The 20,954-nt window shown below is 42.7% G+C and overlaps 1 protein-coding gene and 1 non-coding gene across 2 annotated transcripts; one reads left to right on the forward strand and one right to left on the reverse strand.

Annotated features, from left to right (window-relative positions):
* Window positions 1-3,749: 3,749 nt before the first annotated feature.
* On the reverse strand, window positions 3,750-12,434 carry LOC4325536 (uncharacterized). Its single transcript, XM_015776617.3, has 10 exons — window positions 12,327-12,434; window positions 10,253-10,379; window positions 9,048-9,175; window positions 8,681-8,864; window positions 8,475-8,575; window positions 7,663-7,746; window positions 7,505-7,553; window positions 7,328-7,419; window positions 5,887-6,001; window positions 3,750-5,732 (listed from the first exon to the last, which is right to left on the reverse strand). Exons 2-10 carry the CDS (start codon window positions 10,343-10,345, stop codon window positions 4,029-4,031), a joined length of 2,550 nt encoding a protein of 849 aa, XP_015632103.1. The 5' UTR covers window positions 10,346-10,379; window positions 12,327-12,434; the 3' UTR covers window positions 3,750-4,028.
* Window positions 12,435-20,297: 7,863 nt separating this feature from the next.
* On the forward strand, window positions 20,298-20,436 carry LOC112936144 (small nucleolar RNA Z247). The gene has a single exon (XR_003240361.1). It is a non-coding gene; the product is annotated as a small nucleolar RNA Z247 (small nucleolar RNA).
* Window positions 20,437-20,954: the final 518 nt, after the last annotated feature.

Below are 20,954 nucleotides of genomic sequence, written 5' to 3' on the forward strand. Positions count from 1 at the left end.
ACGTATCATTTCTTGGATGGAATCGGACCACTTCTCGGGCATCATTTCCCTTGACAATCGCTTTTGTTATTGATGGGCTAATCAACGGCAATTTTGGTCTAACATACTGGTTGCCAACTTCAAAACAGAGAGAAAGAAAAGGTTGCTAGAAATGTTGGGGAAAATGTCCTGTAATTCTCCTCAATCAAATCTCAAGAAAATACATGTAGTTAGATAAATTTCTTAAGAAGAGTTACTAATAGCAGACCAAGTGGGACAGCTCACAGCTAGCTCCGACGCCATCGTCAAATCCCAAGACTGACGAGGAAGTCGATGTCTGTTCATTGTTCGTTTGCGCTGGTTTCTTCTCCAGTGCAGAATTCAAATGAACTGAGTTTTTTTTTCTCCGAAAGATGGACACTTTGAATGAAGGCAACCACGACAACTTTGAGTGCGAAGCCTCTAATCTCCCGTTTTTTTTCTTTGGCTCAAGGTACCAAACTACCAATGTCCAATTAGCTGACGCGCGCGCGCGCGCGCGCGAGAGAGAGAGAGAGAGATGTCTGAAGGAAGCTTCCTTTCGCCAACTAACAAAACACAAATTGGTAGAGAGGGGAGAGAGAGAGAGAGAACATAAAGCTGTTGTTTGTGTTGTGTTGATGCATGGATTGTTTGAGTCAGAAGCAATGTGCTTTGCCGCCTGACTCTAATGGCATGTGTAGTGAAAAGTTCAGAGGACGAGAGGAGGGGCTGAAGAGATCTTGACATTCACATCCCCCAGCGCATGTGTCAAGACCTGAACTTAGGTACTTTACATGTAGTACTACCGTACTTGTTGCGTTACATCACGGTGCATTGACTATATATTTGACATGCGCAACTCAACATTTCTCGACTTTATAAGTGCAGGGAAGGTGCTGATCCAGGATTTCAAGGTTTCTAGGCCCTTGTTTAATCCAAACTTTTTCTTCAAACTTTCAACTTTTCCATCACATCAAAACTTTTCTACACACATAAACTTTTAACTTTTCCATCACAACGTTCCAATTTCAATCAAACTTTCAATTTTGGCGTGAACTAAACACACCAAAATTGAGTTCAACAATATATCTTTTTAACCGATTCAACAATTTAGTATTACTTTCTGTCTCCCTCCATTTCAAAATGAACACAACTAAATTCCTTTTAGTGTTTCCTAATACAAGGCGTGCATACAAGCATGCAATAAATAGCACATTTTACTCCTCTAAATTTTTTTAATCCTCTATTCACAAGATCTCTAATCTAATTGGTTGCTTGCATTGTATTTATTAGGGTAATATAAACATTATTATTATTATTATTATTATTATTATTATTATTATTATTATTATTATTATTATTATTATTATTATTATTCCTCCCTCCATCCACAAGTTTCTATTTGTAGTCTTTATGCATTCAATACTTAAATAAAGAGATAAATTAAATGTTTGATTAGAACCTAACGAGTCATCTAAATACTCATTAGTTATATGCATGTATTCACTACTTGATTTTGTAACATTCAAGATGATTTAATTTCTCTTTTATCTTGGTGACAAAAATAATAGGTGTAAATTTTGTGAATGGAGGGAGTATTATTTATTGGTCTTTGCATTAGTGATAGTTGCGTCTTATATTTTGAAATGGATGGAGTACTATTGCTAAATGGGAATAGAAATCAAGGTCCATAATTGCATAAACTCTAATGCAAGTTGTTCCAAACATAGACAACGTCACACAATAGCTTAGACAAATTTTAAAATCATTAATAATATTACTGCTCGATTATTAATTGTGCTTTGGAAGCCAGGTCACATCAGCACCCTCAACATGTGAAAAAACTCAGCGCTAGCAGTCCTATCTTTTTTTTTTACTTCTTGTTTTAGACATCAACATAATCTTCAATTACATCTCTCATCATTGTGTTCTCTAATTGTATGTTTACAAAAAAAATATATTACAAAATAACCATATGAAGTGTCTTCATGACAAATCTATTAATGTCCTTTTTCACATATTAAATTCTAATATTTTCAATCTACTAATGATTTAAGAAATCGAGGTGCTATGGAACTTGATATTACTGAATTTAATCGAGTGGTACTTCACTTCATTGAACTTTAGCAAAGCCGGAGCGACATAGTTTTGCCACGCCCAATGTAATATTACACCGCTTTACTATATTTACGAGTACAAGGAACATACATGTAATTAAACAGGATATAATTGTCAATAAAACTCAATCTCAGCTCAACTACAATTGTGAAAAAAAAGGAATGCGCTGGTGTTCAGCTTGTGGACACTGTAGCCCGTCCGGCACAGCTCCGGCAGCAGCTTCATACAAAGTCTTGCCTGTCTGACACGAGGGAACGGAATTGTGCTCCCACGCAACTGCATGTTTTGCTCTCCTTAGCAAGCAAACAACAACTAGTAGTAGTAACAGCTAATTAAAGGCCATAATCAACACACATGACCTAGTTGACGAACAAAGAGAATCTAGTCATGCAAGTAGTAGATTAAAGCCGACTACTGTCACTTTACTTTCTAGCTAAGGATTTTTGCAGCAGTCCTATTGTTTCTAATTAAGGAGACACCGAGTCCTAAAAGCAATGGCTCACATCCTTTGCCCAGAGAGGAATAAAATTCCAGAAGAATATCACCACCATTGATTTATAATATGATGAAGGGAATGAGTATGATGATTAATAAGGTTTGCTCATTAGCGAGACCAGCACGAGCTACTGATTTGGCTCGCTTGCAACAGCAACAGAAACAAAGGAAGCAAAAGAAGGCCCAACTTTGGCCCACATGCTGCAGGGAACAAGTCTATCTTACCTTCCTCATCTCTTGCCTATGATTGAATCGTCTCTCTCAATCACAAAACCGGGTATAACGCGTCCTCCATCTTCTAAACCACCACCACCTCCTCGAGCACCTGCCTCCCCGAGTGCCGCCGCCTCCTCTATCCAATTCTAAGAACAAGTGAAAGTGAGCTCTCTTGGTGAGAGATAGGGGAGGGGAATAAGAAAGGGGGAGGTGGAAGGAGAGGGGATTGGCTGCTCCTCTATGGCCTAGCTCAGTCACCGCCGCCACTACCTCGCTTGTCGCTCAGATTTAATTTGGGGCAGCGTGGCACGATTGGCGACGGGCAACTGGGCGTGGAGCTCGGTGGCAGTGCAACCTTGTTGAGCCCCTATCTCCAAGGACGTGAGCGGAGCCAAAGCGTCCATGGTCCTTGCACCAGTAGTGGAGTCTCGAGCATCCACCATTACATGATAGATTTGTCCCTATTTATATGTTTTTCTTTGTGAAAACATTTTTCAGAAAGATGAATAGTCAAAGAAATAAAATATCAATTACATCATACATTAAAAAACAAAGGCAATATGCTGTATTCTTATGGCCAAAATGTTGTATTGATGGGATCAAAGTGTAATGGGGCGCTCGAAGTGCTTGTTAAGCTTAAGCACTATTTTTTCGCTTAGATAAGCACTAGACCATCAAGGAGCATTTACATGTAAGTCTGTGTTTACAAATTAAATTTTTGCATCTCGGTGTTGCAATTTCTCACATTCACTGATGGTTAGCCTTTTCGTCCAATTTCTAGAGACGCATCGAAAACCAGATAAGCATGCTCTATGCACTCTAGTGTAAGACATTCTAGCATTTTTCACATTCATATTGGTAACATCAATATGAATGTGAAAAATGCTAAAATGACTTACATTGTGAAACGGAGGAAGTACTTAGAAACACAAGAACAAGGACATCAAGATGTAAGAAATGGAGGCCATCTGTACAGCAATGGCAACGCACTACAACGGATTGTTCCATGACCAAATGTTCACAAGTACTCTAATTTTTGTACATGAAGCTCCACATTTGGTCTTTACAAGCTTCAGCAGACGAAGCATTTTCGTTGCCAATGTCGCTACCACCCACCATTTTGCAAGCTAGATTAGCAGGTATGCATTTTACTTGTACATCTATTGTTAGGGGTTGCGAAGGCAAACTCCGCCAGGTCGTCAGAACAGCGAGTACATGGGGTATGTATGATCAACCTGTGGACTCTTCAAATCTGAATCAGCACTTCCCGTGGTCCAGTCATTGTAATGAACAGGTGGCGAAGGTTGTTGGGGCGATGTGCCTACCATACCAGCTATCATGCCTAATGTTGCACTTTGACTGAATACATCATATCCCCCAGTAGACATGTAGCTATGGTCACTTCCACTCCAGTATTCAGGCTTGTGATTTGCTATGCCACTGACAGATGGATGGGAACAGCAGCAATTCATGGTATTTTCAATCCGACCCACCGTGTGCTGTGACAATCCTCTAGGGTACGGTGATACTAGAAAGTGATTTGATGCACCAGAAAAACAGGAGGCAGGATACTGCATGTATCTCCAAGTGGCATCTGTGGAACTGAGAGTAGAAGGTATGCTCCTATTACTTTGTGTAGTTTCTCCACCATCTTCTAGGCACTCTGAAACCCAGCTAATGAAGTCTGGCTGATCTTTAGCAGAGCATGAATCTTGTACCAGGGTATCAGGTCCAGAGCACATAATAGAAGAAGTTGGGGAGCTTACTGATGTAATCTTGTCAGAATCAGACGGCCTGTGAAGCTCCTCAAATCCAGGAGGACAAACGTGCCTTTTAATTCCTTTATTTTCCTTGGCAGTTATATCAATGGATGACAGTGAAGTGAGTAGTCTTGGTGAGAAAACATTCCCAGGATGCTGAGATGAAAGTTGATCTCCTGACTGACTCTTATCCCTCTTGTACAAGCTGTGATCCTCCCCTTGTGATGAAGTTTGATGTTTACCACCAGGGAACAGCACCTGATTATTAGCGATGCCACATGCATCACTTGCATTGGCTGTATCTGAACTACAAACAGCAGTTTTTTTATGATTTGAGGGCTGCAATTGAGTTTTAGATGCTGACTGTGAATCTGAAGGCTTGTCTGGCACAACTGATATCTGAGATTTGACATCCAATGTTGGAAGATTATTGGACATAGGATTGTCCCTCAAACTCTGCAGCACAGTTGATCTGTGTGCTGCAGTGCTTTCTTTAAGCTGCATCTGAATACCACAAACTGTTTTTTCATTTATATCTGAGCGAGCATTCTTTTCATCTGTATCAACGTGGGTCTTATCAATTGCTCCGGTCAAATGATTAGCTAGCATTTGGGAAGGTTCCTCTGGTCTCTGCGAAACTAACTTTACATTATCACTCCTAGAAATTTTAATTCTGTCACTGTGCTCATTGTTTGCCGAAGTAAGCTTCTGGGAATCTGAAGAGGCATTACCGACTTGTCCTGTTGCTTTAGACCGAGTATCACTAGAAGCCGTCTGCCTAGTAAGTACAGTAAATCTGCGACCTGAACCACTTGATCCTTGTGAAACTACATTAACATATTGTTTTGCTGATAAGGTGCCCACCGTTCCATTTCCTGCTGCAGTTACTTGCTTAGAATTCAAATTGCCATTTGCTGACTGCACAGATGCTTGGGGCTTATCACCACAGGAAGCCAACTGATCATTGAGATGGTGAACCTTTGGTCCAAGCGGTGGTAATTCCTGAGACACGGAGGCAGACAATCCTTGCTGATTATTAGGTGTGCTATTACGTTTCTTCTCTTCTTGAAGAGTTGTAGCTGGCAGCGTGCCAAGATTCTTGTTACCGTGATTGTGTAGTACTCCATAATCATCGCTGCAGGTCTTCACATGCAAGTATTGACTGTTAGAACAATGCTGGGCCAGAAACCCATGCATGCGACACCAGATTTTTCCATTATAATTACACTACCAAACTAGACACAGGCAAAGCACAGGCAAATACTCTATGTTACTTCACTCAAAATTAAGCTGTTACCTTATCTTTGGAGTTTCCATTACAAACGGTAGTTCTTGATACACAGTCACCAGGAGGGGGCAAAGTATTTCCTGAACGGAGACCCTTTGTATCCATTCCCAACAAATGCTGAAGCCTTATCTCCACAAAGGAAAAAGAAAAAAAAATGATGAAATACAGTTTTCAACAAAATGAAATGCAGGTATATGGCATGATAGATCTACACATGGAACATTAACAAGCTAATTAATAAAACGACCATCAACTAAACATGGAACATAATGAAATGCACTTTGGACAAGTTAACCAAAATGAAAGGGAAAAAACTATGTTTTATTCAGAAGAAGACAATAACATCTACTTCCTCCGTTTCACAATGTAAGTCATTCTAGCATTTCCCACATTCATATTGATGTTAATGAATCTAGACATATATATCTATCTAGATTCATTAATATCAATATGAATGTAGGAAATGCTAGAATGACTTACATTGTGAAACGGAGGGAGTACTTAACAAAAAAACCAGGTCAAGTAGCAGCAACTTGAGGGATTGGCAAGCCAGTGAACGGATTCTCAAAATATAGCAAACTTGAGAGAGTCCACATGTTACCTTATGCATCAGAAACACTTAATGCAACACAGCTCTCCTAAGATTGATTTCACAAGACAGGGGCAGAGCAGCTAATCCGCTAGTTGTTGGACTGGTGATGTTAGCTACCCATAAATTCAGTTGGCCCCAAATTGCACAATGCCAGAATACAAATGAGTAAAATATATGCTTTAGATACGGTTCTTCAACTTTAATATTTGAAGTGTTTGTTCAAAAAAATATCTATAGATGTGTCGGCAGTAACTAATGAGACAAAAAATAGTGTAGGAGTACAAGGAAATAGGAAATGAGTCAGACAACACGTGCTGCTCATTCAAAAAGGTGGCGAATGAAGAAATTCAAGAACCACACTATGAAATTGCCACATCAGTAGAAGCTAAAGAAACGTCCTCAAATGTACACAGTAAAGAGAAAACAAGAAGCTGCAAAATACCTTGTTAATTTTTATTCTCATTGCTTTGGATGAATGGGATTCATAGAACCAAACATAAAAGACGCTATTTCAATTATAACTTTGTAACATCTACTTCTTTTGGATACTCAAGATTCTAGAGATGTACATGTACTGCAATTTCAAAACCATATAACCCTTGTATTTAAGAATTAAGAATATCCACACATTTCAAGTGGGTGTTTGCATGTGCAATGTAAAAACAACCCAAGCATAATATACATCAGAATCTTTAGATGCCCGGTGAATGCAATGTCAATAAATTAGCCAGACAGACTTTTCAACAATCATGACTAATTCAGCGTCCAATAAAGAAAAACAATTTTGACAAATGACAAATGACCATGAAATAAATCAAATTCCACATGCCTATCAAAAAATGCATTAGCAATATGCACCTTGCACAGTACACAGCGACATCGTCCTTCGTACAAATATCTTCTGGTGGGGCTTTTTGATGCACGTACGAACAGATTGGCTTTCGGCAAACCTGGGACACAACACAGGGAAGTTAAGTACAAAGCAGACAAAATAAGAATTTGCAGGAACTGAAGTATTAAATTTGTATAAACCACCTTATTGCTTAGCCATACATGACAATATCTTGTAACGCCAAAAGTTGCCCTACATGATCAGCATATAAAAAAAGGTAAGGCATACGCTGCATAGAAGGCAAGACAGAGATGGTTGTTCCTTCAAGTCAAACTGTCGTGTGTTCTGTGACCAGACTTACTTTAGAGGTCTACCATCCAAGATGAAACCATTAACTGCCTCAATGCACCGAAAAGCTTCTTCCTCCCTTGAAAAGGTAACATATCTATAGGGATAGAACCAAAGGATTACATAAAATAACAACATCTCAACCAAAAAAAAATTACTCTCTCCATCCCAAAATATAAGACGTGCACGATTAGGCCAATGTAAATTAAATTTTATATAATGAAAATAATATCATTGGATCAACATTTGAATATATTTCCTATGGCTATGATTTTGTTGCTACAAGCACTGTAGTATATGCGAAATTAAAAGTCGGAAGACTAGTTTCCGAGACCATGCCAAGTTTGACCATGCCTTAATACTTTGGGATGGAGGGAGTATAGTCATTCAGTTTATTGACAGTTAGATCTGCTGGGGTTAATATAGTAGCAGTAGCTACAATTAAAATAGGGCAACCAAAAACTAGAGATCCACAGCATATGCTATTGGGCCATATTGCAGCAGTACATATAGAGGTGGATTGTGGCTTGGACAATGAAATCTGCAAGGTATATGGGATAAAAGTTGAATAATGCAGGCACTTCATGCAAAGGTGCCTACCACATATTGTGGCAATGTGGATGATTTCTAGGTTTAATTGATGTCCAAGAAAGGTATCTAATTCAAGAACTGGACCTGTTTCACTTGTTCCCGCACTAATATAAATAAGTAAAAATCATAAACTTCTGAAAATTAATATACGTGGGGGCCTCCGTAACTGTAGTTTGCTCAAAAAAATAATATAATAAGTAAAAAGCATAAATGCATTTACTACCAAAAACTTACACACGGCCAGAGTCAGGAATCTGTTGGTTAGCTCCAATATTGTCGATAATAATACTTTCTATTTTTCCATATTGCCCAAGAAAATTATGCTGCCTCAGCACCTGCATGAACAGGGTTTGGTTGGCATTTGTTTCATCTAACCGATAGATATGGGAATCATAGTTATAATCTTATATTAAAGCTTTCACAGGACTAAACATTCTTACCTTGTCACTCGCGAATTCAGAAGGCATCCCAACAATATAAACAAGCCTGCGTTGAATCACACGAACACTATATGGGTCTATTGATTCTTCTGTCACTCCTGACTGAACTTTTACTGGTTTCTGCTTTTGAGACTTGGCTTGTTCTTTTTGAAAGTTTGATTTGTCAGCACAAAGTTCCTTTAATCTGCCATTAGAAAGGGCACAGTAATTACTTCACTGGTAAGCTCCATAAATTAGAAAAATTAAGAAGCCATCCTATATATACTATCATAAGAAGGATTCCAAATCAGTTTCTTTTCTACGAGATACAAATTGCATATAACAGCAGAAGTGGACAGGAAATAGTAGGATAAGTTAATGCACGTGCATTTGGTTGCTGATGCTTGTTCCCATGATCCTGTCCTTGTTGTAGATAGAACGACACGCGGGGCATCTCCCGCCACATTCTTCCTTCTGATCCATTTCCATTATCTGATGCCAACACCAAAGACAAATCTGCCAGAAAATTATAAACACACATATTTTGTTAATACATAAGATTCACAACAGAAGAAATTAACCAAGCCACAAATGTGCATATTTTATAGAATCTGCAGCATGCAAATACACCAAATACATAAGGCAATATACAAAATTAACAGACCATGCATTTAATTTACCAAAATATGGACAATAACTATCTGAAATTTATTGCATTTGATAGTTGCATTACCCAAATGCCTGTGCATTTGCTAAAAATTAAATTCAATCCTACATGTCAAATAAATGTCAGTTAACATGTCCTTCACTTGTGTTTTTAAAGGGGCATTTAACAGTGTTACACACACTAGTTGTAAAATTAATTCATAAATACTATATATATATATATATACATGAAAATATGGTCATGTAAGATCTTTCCATGTTAATTGCGCTTTTAGAAAGTCAAACAACATGGAAGGTCTATTCTGCACTTTTAAAGAAATTCAGAGAGCAATTTGTATGAAATGTAGCGTGGAGGTGGTAATGGCAGATTCACCACTACCACTATGTTATTTTTAAAGGAAGCAAGTGGATACAATTCGTATATTTCATGTTGCGTGCAGCATCTCTATAGTTTTGACAGTTCTAAGGACTTTTGGCTAATAACCTAACTGAATGATGATATGCTGAAAGAAACTGAAAAAAATCTTAGGTACTTTTACATTGATGTTAGATCTTTAATGATGATGTCCTGAAAGAAACTAAAAATGTTAGCGCGATTACATTGTGTTTTACAATTTTACTATGATATATAATGTCTGAAACAAACTGCACTAATACTTCAAGGTCATTAACCTTTCATTCAGAAAAAAAAAAAACCTCTAATTGAAGAAAGGACATGCATCCAGAGATAAGAGTTGCTCAATTTCACCAAAATAAATAATCTACAAGCAAATGAACTTCGACTCTTTAAGCATTTGAAGAACAACAGACTAAAGATGTCTCTCGCCGTTAGGTATTTATCACAAGCATATAAAGCATGATATCCAAGGGAAAAAAGGAAGCACATCAGATGAACTACAAATTGGTGCTCAAGCATTGAATTTTCACCTCATATCCACATTTACACGGCTTCAGCTGTTTATCTGTCAAATCCATCTCCTCTGTGCAAAGTGGGCATTTTTCTTTAGCTTGGGTCGTCATGGTAGCTCCAACTGATACTTAGAAAGCAGGGAAGCTGAAAAGGGGGAAAATATTATTACCAATTATCAAGTGAAAAATGTTATCACAAAGATTAGGCTAAGGCCACCAGGTTACACCTGTACACTGATGCAAGATATTCATCACAGAAAAAAATGCAAATCACTTGATATAGAAATATCGAAACCGATTAAACAACACTGCATTTTGTTCCCAACAAAATGACTCGATGAGCTGCAAAGCATGCCTTAAAAATGACATTGTTCCTGATCCATAAAGATCATACCAGGATATCTTTTCCACGAAGATCAGTGTCAGATGTAATCAAGGTGATGATCAATTTTTTGCTAAAATCAAGCCCCAAAAGGAAATCTAGTAAAAGTCCAAAAAAGTGACTGCATAGTAAGCAATAGTAGTATCAGCACTTGCACGATTTCTAATTTACCATTTTTTTCCAACTATGTTAATTAGTTTCACAGTTAACCCGCATTTAGTTCATTCATACTCGGAAATTACAAATACACTTAAACTATTCTTCAACTCATATGTATGGCCTGTACTCTGAAGTGCATTGGCGTTTGGCATCTCTCCAAAAAGTTCTCAATTCTCATACAGCCATACAGAAGCAGAGAAGCTTACTATGTAATTTACAAAAGATCGAGAAACAAATTATGCCGGGATAAGCTAGGGTAGTTGGTTTGGTTGAGTATTGGGGTATTACATATTGCATGGCATGCCCTGTTCATAAAAATATCAAGTCTAGAATGTCGCAGTGGTTTGCAAGAAGTTGTACACAAAAGAATAAAGGCACAGTCAAGGCTCTAAACAAATATCACGCATCATGCTAAGAAAATTCTAAAACAAAATTATCTTTAGATAATATCTTCACATATAAATTGGAGTAACAAATGTAAACAAGCATGTCAGTCTATCAGAAAGTAAATAAATATTATTGGAAAAACTATGAAGGGAGGTAAAACCCTACTGGCTGCAGTATCTTAACTCGAGACAACCAAAGCAAAGATAATCAAAGCTACAAAATTACCATGCATCTTGATATACAGCATGTTATAAATGTGTTGGTGAAGACAATTTGACCATGAGTGTTGCAATTACTAACATGTCCCATCCAATGGTAATCAAATTTCTTGATTACCACATAATGGTGAGAATGATATAACAAACAATGCACAAAGCTAATCAATCTCTTAATCAGGGTTCTACATGCAAATCCGCAAGTCCACGAGGTGCATGCAGCAAAACTACACCTCGAACGGAATTTATATAATCTAATGCTCTCTTATCCGGTAATAGTGGATGTTTTACAAATAAAACAAATTAATCTAATAAATTAAGAGAAGTCGCCATCATTTCGCAATAAAACCCACCCTGACGTAGAAGGATACGCACAGAATGGTTGTGATAACTGCCACTAAAACCCAAACGTCATAGTACCAAAACCCCACAACATCGAAGCAATTTTTTTGTGGGAGACAACAAACTACGGGTAAAGCAAAACCGACGATTAGTCACTTCACATAAGACTAAACTGCTAAACGTGAAATTTCTCCATTAAAACCGACCCCTTCAATAATACACAAAATAAAAATCCAACCAACCAAAAACGCCATATGGTAACATGCCACATTTCATCGTGATCAAAACCCACCAGCAATCGCAACAACCAGCCGCCATTTACCAGCAAAAACTACCCAAACCACTGAAAATTTTCAGAAATTATCCACCAAAACCTCCGCCTAAACCAAAGCCCTAGTATAATCCCAACCCCGTACACTTCGAAGTTCGAAACACTAATCCCACCCACCAGAGTCCACAAAAACCACCAAACACCACCCGCAATTTGACCAAAAATCGCACGGAAAAACCCCCCACATTGCGACGGCCGCAAGCCCTAGCCGGATTGAAGCACCGAGCGGCGCGAGCGAGCGAGCGATCGGGGATGGAGAGCGGTTAGAGGACTCACGCCGGAGTTGATCGGAGAGGCGCGCTGCCTCGGGATTAGGGTTTCGTGCTTCCTTCGTCTCCCCCCCTTCTCTCCCTCCCTCTCTTCTGCCCTTGGGCGTGGAGAACTGAAGAGAGCTTTTGCTCTGCTCTTTTTACCCTTTTGTTTTCTTCTCGGGAGCCAGATTTTTTTTTTCTCTCGCGTCGTGTAGATAGATAGAGATAGCAGCCGAGGGGCCTTAAATAATCTAGAACCTACTACTACCGCCGAAACACATATTACGCGCCCCATCCACGTCACGCTGAAGAGTAGGGCCCAATAGGGTGGCGCCACGGTGGGATCCACCACGCAGTGACCTGGGGGCCTTTCTCTGCTTGTTCTGACGTGGCCGTACTTCTGATCTCCGCCCATTCTCCTCACGCCGTTCCGGAGCCGGGACCACCCGTCGGTGACGGGGTGCCGCGGCCAAAGAGATTGCCGCTTGTCGTTAGCGGGGGGCGCAGCCGCGCAATCGTATCCGCTCGGGCGAGCGAGACGCTTTCCACGCAGGAACCCAGTCATATCACCCACTGAGATATGGGCCCTACACGAGGCATGGCCCGCATGTCAGTGGAGGTACGGAGAGCGTCGCTTCGGTGAATTGGTTCATTGAAGGCTGGAGATATGGCGTGGTGGGGGTGGGAAGTTGTGATTCTGTGAGTGGGGAAAGTGACTTCGAGCCGTGCTGTCACGCCCGCGAAAGCAAAGCACCCTCGGACGTGGGCCCCGGTTAGGAGTTTGGACTTTGGAACTTTTTGGACCGAGTTTAATGTATGGGGGCCCATGAACTGATGGGGGAATTGCACTTGGTTACAGTGGTGCGTGGGGACCACCGGCATCAACTCGCTAAACACCCAAAAGGAGCATTGGATGAGCAGGTTCTGAGCCAGCTGCTGCTCTGTTTTGGTTTTGTTCACCAAAAGTTAGTAGAACTTCCATGGTTATGTTGGGTTTCTGTCAAATGATCTTCAGGTGCAAGGCGAAACAAAGAACTGTTTTGCGATCCAAGCATGCACCTATCTACTTTTAAACAACAGAAAATGATTAAAAATTAATTAAAAATCCTCTTGTGTTGACATGATGTACGAGAGAGAAAATCAGATTGGGATAGAAGCTCTTGGTGTAACACCGTCATACACTTTCGTCAATAGAGTCATCTTTCATCATCTGATATATATATCAAAATCACCACATAATATTGCTAGCTGCCCTCATTGAGACTGAGATAGGTGCTGAGATTTTCTAAGTTTGTCTCAGGCTCGAATTTTGGAACCATCATCATTTCTTGCTCAGCACCATCACTTCTCAGTTCTCACCCCTAACATCTACTCCCACCGTCCCATAATATAAGAGATTTTAGATGGATATGATACATGATTTGTCCAGATTCATTGAACTAAGATGTATCACATCTACCCAAAGTCCCTTATATTATAGGACAGAGGGAGTAGATGAAGAAAAGGGAATAGTTAATCTCATCCCTCGTACAAATCGGCATGAACTGCCTCTACGTTCTACCCCTCACAAAAAAACAATCCTAGCTACGTATATGTCCAAGTTCATGGCTAGAGTTTGTCTTTTTTGGGACGGAGTAGTACACCAAGAGGATATGACTGGAATATCACTCAATGGACTATAACCTTTCTCTTATTCCATCAGTTTTAAAATATAATAACTTTTAGCCTTCTGAATTTGTCTTAAAATATAACAGTTTCTGCATCAACATTCTCTTCTCGTTCAAACATGATTATTTATTATCAATTTTTTCACCTACCTTCATTTCCCATTCAATCAAGCATTCCCTCATTTAGTTATACCTACTTTCTTACTAATTGTATCTCACTTTATTTTTTTTTAAAAAAAATGGAGATAGTACTTATTATATGCTAGATGAGGAAGAATATTGACATCACTCTAAAAATACAAAAAACTTTCATGCTACATGTGACTCACTATGAATATCGTGCAGTGGCTTATGTTTATACTTATAAGCTAAAATTTGAATTTTAAACCTTAAATTTAGTTTAAATTTAGAGTTGATTTTTAAGATTTTTTCATCGTAGTTATTTTTTAGCCTTTGCTTTTAAAACACAAATAATATGTTTATAAAAGTTTTATTTATAAATTATTTTCTGTTTGTAAATATGTTGTTTACGATGGAGTCCCAGTCTCGTGGAGAAACCCAAAAAGCGTGCATATGCTCTCGATGACAAATCAAAACAAAGCTCATTATTGAGCGGTGGCATATTGCTTTACTTTTTCTTTTATTTTCCCATTTACTTTTTTGGTAGCATGCATTCACTCGATAGATTGTGATTCCATGACAAACTTTCACCACCACGGTATGCACGTGATAGACAAACCTAACTGCAAATTCATCACGCACATGGTAATATAACCTGTATCCCTCCGGCGTTGTGGCACAGGGGCTTGGTTTTGACATTTTGAAGGTATCTCTCCGACTTGGCTTTGACATTTTGTCGCACAGACTACTCACTATTTTTTTTGTTTTATATTGCTACTCACTTTTTCACCACATTATAAAGGACTTAATAACATTTCAATCCATCCGCGTATAATTAAACTATAAAATATTAGCCCACACACAGATATGCCATGTTTTCTGCCCATTTAACTAAGTAATAAATTCACTTTAGTTCTCTCATTTTGATGTTAAATCGTATCCTTAAACCGCAATACCATATATGCAGTACCATGAACTATTAAAACCATATCAATTTATGTCCATTAGTGGTTTTGATGGTTGTTTCATCCTAAATGGCCACCTATGTGGCATTTCAGTTAGAAAAAATAAATTAAGAAGTAGTGGACCCCACATGTCAGTGACATGTCCCTCTCCTCTCTTCTCCCTCATCTTTGTTTCTCTGTATCCTTCATCTGCTTTTTCTTGATTTCACTCCGACAGCAGCCTGTAGTGGGGCAAGCAACGGCGGAGGGGCCACGCGATGCTAGCGGTGGTCGGGACAGAGCTAGCCAATGGTGATAGCAGGTCTGTCAGCGGTGTACCGCATCCCACCATAGTCATGCACGCTGCTGAATGTACACTAGGTGTCGACGGCAACGATCTCTCGGCCGCACCGAGCATCGATAAGGTGAGAAACCACACGGATGGATGGAGACGTCAAGTCGTTCTTCCATAGAAGCTCCTACAGAGTAGGGAACAGCTCGACAACATTGACAAAAGCAAGCCCCCTACTTCGGGTGTGAAGGTGACTTTGAACTCGCCAGAACCATCGGACAGGAGGAAGAACCGCTGCCAGGTTCTCTAAGGGTGTGTTTGGATGGAGGGATATGGGTGGATAGGACATGGCCGCCTATTTTTTTTGTAGGTGTTTGGTTGCTGGGCAGGGGTGGGATGGGGCGGCTCGGGGAGGAATATTCCCCCAGATGCTGGATGGGGGGATCCGGCCGATTTGCCCGGATCCAGCCGCCTGAGCGCCCGGGCGAGCGAGGGAGGGAGGCGGTCGCCCGGGCGAGTGGGCCGGCGCGTTATACGGGCGCAGTGGCCGGCGCTGGCGCGGCAACGGGAAGAGGGACGATAGCGACGAGCTCGGAGACGTTGGCGGAGACGACGATGCGAACTGGCGACGACGACGATGCGAACCCGACGACGACGACGATGCGGGAGGCAATAGCCGCGTCGACGGGAGGCGGCGGCTGGCGGGAGGAGGTGGCCAGCGGGAGGAGGCGGCCGCCGGCGGGAGGAGGCGCGAGCTCGGAGACGCCTGCCGGTGACGATGACGATGCGGACCCGACAACGGCAACGACGACGGTGCGGGCGCTGAGAGCCGCGTCGGCGGGAGGCGGTGGCGCCTGCAGCCGGCGGGAGGAGACGGCCGACGGGAGGAGGCGAGCAGCGGCCGCCGGCGGGAGGAGGCGGCGGCGGCGGCAGTGAGGAGGAGGAGCCCCAGATCTAATGCTTTTTTCTTTTTTTCTTTTTCTTTTTTCTTTTTTTTTCTATGTGTATTTATAATATGGAAAGGTAGCGGTGTAAAATTGCTAGAGAATTTATAAAATGCATTATGCATTAATTTGATGGGGGTATATTCACTATCTCAAGTGAGAGGTGACCACACCTACAAATCCAACCTCCTCCATCCAACCAAACAGAAAATTGGATCACCAAATTCACCTTTATCCCTACAACCAAACAAAAAACTGGATCGCCATATCCACTCCACCAAACAGAAAATTGGATCACCATATCCAGCAAAATATGGATCACCATATCCCATCCTAACTTGACCGTGAACCAAACACACCCTAAGTCACCGTCCTCTCCAGCTTTCCCATCCACAGGCGCTGACGCGAGGTCCTCGAAAGTGGCAAAGATAGAGAACATGGCACCGCGTTGACACCGAACAGCCTGGCAACGTTGGCAACCAATGCCCAATGGTGTTGCAAAGTCAAACACTACGACATTCGGGCGGAGCCTTGCAAGGAGTAGCTCCACCTGTGGTCATCCAGCCGGACTGCCTCTGCTACCTCCTTAGCCCGACCTCTCCGCCTGGTCTCCACTGCTTGATGCCTAGATTTGTCAACTGGTCGGCTACTTCTGTTGGGAGCCGAGAGCGTGGCGCAGCAGGGGCGTGACGCAGGGGCGGAGCTGAACCTGTCGCCGAGGTTCCGCTTCCACTCAACAGATGAGGAGCTAGCGGCGCACTTCCTCTATACGTGCACCTCCAACATCCCAACCCCCATACTCATCGTCGAGACATTGTTCTGTCGCTAGGAGAGGTGTTGAATCTGTTGCCGAGGTTCCACTCCCACCCGACGGATGAGAAGTTGGTGGTGCCCTATCTCTACGTATGCACCGCTGGCTACCCGGCCCCTTTCCCCATCATTGCCCAGACGATGATCGGCTAACGAGACTAGTACTTCTTCACCATGCGTGACCACAGGTACCCCAATGGTTCCCACCCTAACCACGTGCTGCCGGGTAGCTCCGTTCGGGCCGTCGCCGATGTCGCGAGGACCCTTTGTCGTCACTCACCCCGCTCGGCTGGTTGTCGATAGTGGAATCAAGAAATGGCAAGGAGAGTGAGAGAAGTAGAGAGGGAGAAGAGAGGAGGGATGTGTCACCGATACATGGGCTCCACCACTTTAAAATTTATTTTTCATAACTAAAATGCCACGTGGAATAAAACCACCATCAAAACAACTTATGTACGTAAATTGATCTGACTTTAATAGTCCGGGGTACTCTATATCTGCTATTATGATTTAAGAACAAGATTTAAATTTGACGATAAGATGAAAGATCTAAAACTAATTCCTTCAACGAAGACCTAAGCTTGTTGAGCGGGGCTTCGTTAGTCAATTTTGGCCCGAAATTAAAGTTAGACTTGTCTATGGTCCGTCCAGAGCCCAGCCTGGACTAAAAAGGCTGCTTCTACTGGAAAGGTCAAGGGCTGTAATATGTTTGATCTGCACAAATCTAGAAGGGAGAACTCAGCAGGATTAGCTGTAGAATTGTGCATCCAAATCTCCAACATTACCGTGCATTCGTGCATCATCATTAGCGCCCTCCAAATTCAGACATTTCTAGATCAACTGTACCAACGATTTTCCGTGTGGCTGACCTTCTTCCAAAGTAAAAAAACATCACATTGCTCGCTCAAATAGAAATCCCTCCTTTGCTGTAGAACAAGCATGATGCTGTCAAATCCAATCAGCGAAAGGAGCACTATATGATAATCACATCTTCTCTTTATTTTCGCGGTTAGGATGGATGTTATGATATCTTAGGCCGAGTTTAGTTCCAAACTTTTTCTTCAAACTTTCAACTTTTCATCACATCAAAACTTTTCTACACACATAAACTTCCAACTTTTCCGTCACATCGTTTTAATTTCAATCATACTTTCAATTTTAGCGTGAGCTAAACTCACCTTTACTAGAAATAGAGGCTGAGAGGTGGGCACGAAAGATCGATTGTATTTGGGATTGATTGATGGCAGAGGACACATTGGGAGCCTGACATTTGCACTGAGCAGAATGGTCTCTTGGACATCCAAACCCGATCGACGCATCGTCACGGGCCGTAGTCAACTCGTGTACTGCAAAACACACGCCCGTACGTCAAAAAGCAGAGCAACCAGAGAGCGCCGCGCGCGCATGCACGAGCTAGGCGGAGTACCGTACGTACTAACACGCCCACACACCGGACACCGCTGCCGTGCCGTGCCGGCCGGTAGGCCGGCCCGCGCCCGGGACCATCGATCGATCCAACGTCGACTCAGCCGTACCGTGCGTGAAAAGGGCTAGCTATAGCTAGGGCGGGGCCGCGCTGATCTGTCACGCACGCACTCACGGTAGTCTCGCCCGACGAGCGAACGTACGAGCGCCGGGCCGGCCTCACCACATGCGCCCGGCTCGTACCGATCGACCGATGTGTTTTTTCTGTACGTTAACTTCCTTGCGTGTAATTGCATGCACGCACGCCGACGCCAAGGAGATGCCGCGCCCGCGAGGGTGGCTGGCCGGTGCGTGCGCGCCCTGGTGGCTTGGCTAGCGAATTAGCGATCGATCGCGTAAGCATAATCAGTGGATCAGAGACATGATGCGCCTTGCGAACTTGAATGGCATCGTATACACACATTTGCGAGGAATGGCCGATCGATCGATCAACTCGACTGGGAGACACGGGACCCTACTTTACTTTGTTTCTCAGCAGCTAGCCCATGGCTGGCCTAGCTATAGATAGGTGACTAGCGATCGATGGAGAGGATCATCCAGTTGCTATCGTCACTGTTACGTGTTGCACGACGGACATGACACCATCGGTCTTCTCAGCTAGCTCATACTAGCCGTCTCTCAAGCTCAAGCGTTGCCCGGTGTTAAATCCATGTCTCTTGCACAGTGACAGTGTCGAGTGTGAGTAGGATTGTCGGAGTATATCGATCATTTCTGCTCGAATAGGCTTCTTTGACTAGTTATGATGATCAGGGTTCCTCAAACCACCGGTTACCGCGCTTACCGCGGGAGTACTTCCTCCATCCAAAAAAAAGCCAACCTAGGAGCACCCCTCCACGGTTAGTTTTTTTTTAACGGAGAGAGTATGGTATAAGGAAAACCGCGGTAACCTAGCTCCTTAAATTTAAATAAATTTAAAAAATAATTTAAAATTTTGATAAACTTTTTACGGTTTGCCACGGTTACCATGCGGTAACCATGCTTACCGCTGGGGCACGGTAACCCCGGCCCCAGTAGTTTGGCATGTTAGATAATATTGGTTCTATTAGGATAGATAGAACCGAATCTTCTTAGGAGTTTGTTGTAACTAAACACTTGAGATAAGGATGTATTCTGTTGAGATGTAAACACCACGCCGGGGGTTTTTCCCGTGCCTATATAACACGTAAGCGAGCCTAGAGGAAGGGCATCGTTTCACCGCACATGGTATCAGAGCCTCCACCCTCCATCGCATCCAATCTCTCCGAAATCAATGGCATCTTCGTCCAGCTCCATTCCATTTGCTCTCCATGGGCAATCAGTCTCTGAGAAGCTGACGAAGAGCAACTTCGTGCTCTGGAAGGCGCAGGTCCTAGCGACGTTGCGCGGCGCTCAGATGGCGGGCTTCCTTGACGGGAGCAACAAGGCGCCTGAAGCCACCATCGTCATCACCAAGGACGATGGGAAGACCACTGAGAAGGTGGCAAATCCTGCTCTTGCGCAATGGGTTGCGCAGGAACAACAAGTCCTGAGTTACTTGCTGTCGTCGCTCTCTCGCGACGTCCTCACCCAGGTGGCCACGCTCGGCAAGGCCACAGAAGTCTGGGAGGCCATTGAAAGCCTCTTTGCGTCGCAGTCTCGAGCTCGCGTCATCAACACCCGCATGGCGCTCTCCACCACCAAGAAAGGGAACAAAACTGTCGCTGAATATGTGGGTAAGATGAAAGCTTTAGCAGATGAGATGTCTTCTGCAGGAATCCACTGGACGAGGAGGATCTCGTCTCCTACATCCTCGTCGGCCTCGACTTCGACTACAACTCGGTTGTCTCCTCCGTTGCTGGGCGTGCAGATTCAATCTCAGTCAGCGAGCTATATGCTTTGCTCGTTGGCTTTGAGACACGCCTGGATCTGCTTCAGAACAACTCCTCCCCTTCTGCCAACACCGTGTCGCGAGGAGGGCGCGGCGGTGGTGGCGGTGGCAGGGGACAAGGCGGCAACAACGGCGGACGCGGCGGCGGTTTCAGGCGCGGCCGTGGTGACGGCAAACCCAAGCCCACTTGCCAGCTTTGCGGCAAAATTGGTCACGTGGTGGCCAAGTGTTGGAAGAGGTTTGATCCCTCTTTCACAGGAGAAGAGAAGGTTGCGAGCACTGCTGCAACCAACAACTCCTATAGCATCGACACAAACTGGTATATTGACAGTGCCGCCACTGATCACATTACCAGCGAGATGGAGAAGCTGGCGATAAAGGACAAGTACCATGGCAACGACCAGGTCCACGCTGCCAGCGGCTCAGGTATGGACATTGATTATGTTGGTCATACTGCTATTTGCACTCCCACTCGTGATCTCTGGCTCAAGAACATTCTTCATGTCCTTGAAGCTTATAAAAGTCTTGTGTCTGCCCATTGTTTT

This window comes from Oryza sativa, chromosome 1 (genome assembly GCF_034140825.1).
Source record: "Oryza sativa Japonica Group chromosome 1, ASM3414082v1".
NCBI lineage: Eukaryota > Viridiplantae > Streptophyta > Magnoliopsida > Poales > Poaceae > Oryza > Oryza sativa.

Bases quoted from the DNA above. Each gene is read 5' to 3' on its own strand.
- LOC4325536 (XM_015776617.3), bottom strand. From the start codon at position 10,345: ATGACGACCCAAGCTAAAGAAAAATGCCCACTTTGCACAGAGGAGATG. The intron at 8,576-8,680 runs GTAAGAATGTTT...CTGTTCATGCAG, and splicing joins CTGAATTCGCGAGTGACAAG to GTGCTGAGGCAGCATAATTT. The intron at 7,420-7,504 runs GTGGTTTATACA...GTTGTGTCCCAG, and splicing joins ATGTATGGCTAAGCAATAAG to GTTTGCCGAAAGCCAATCTG.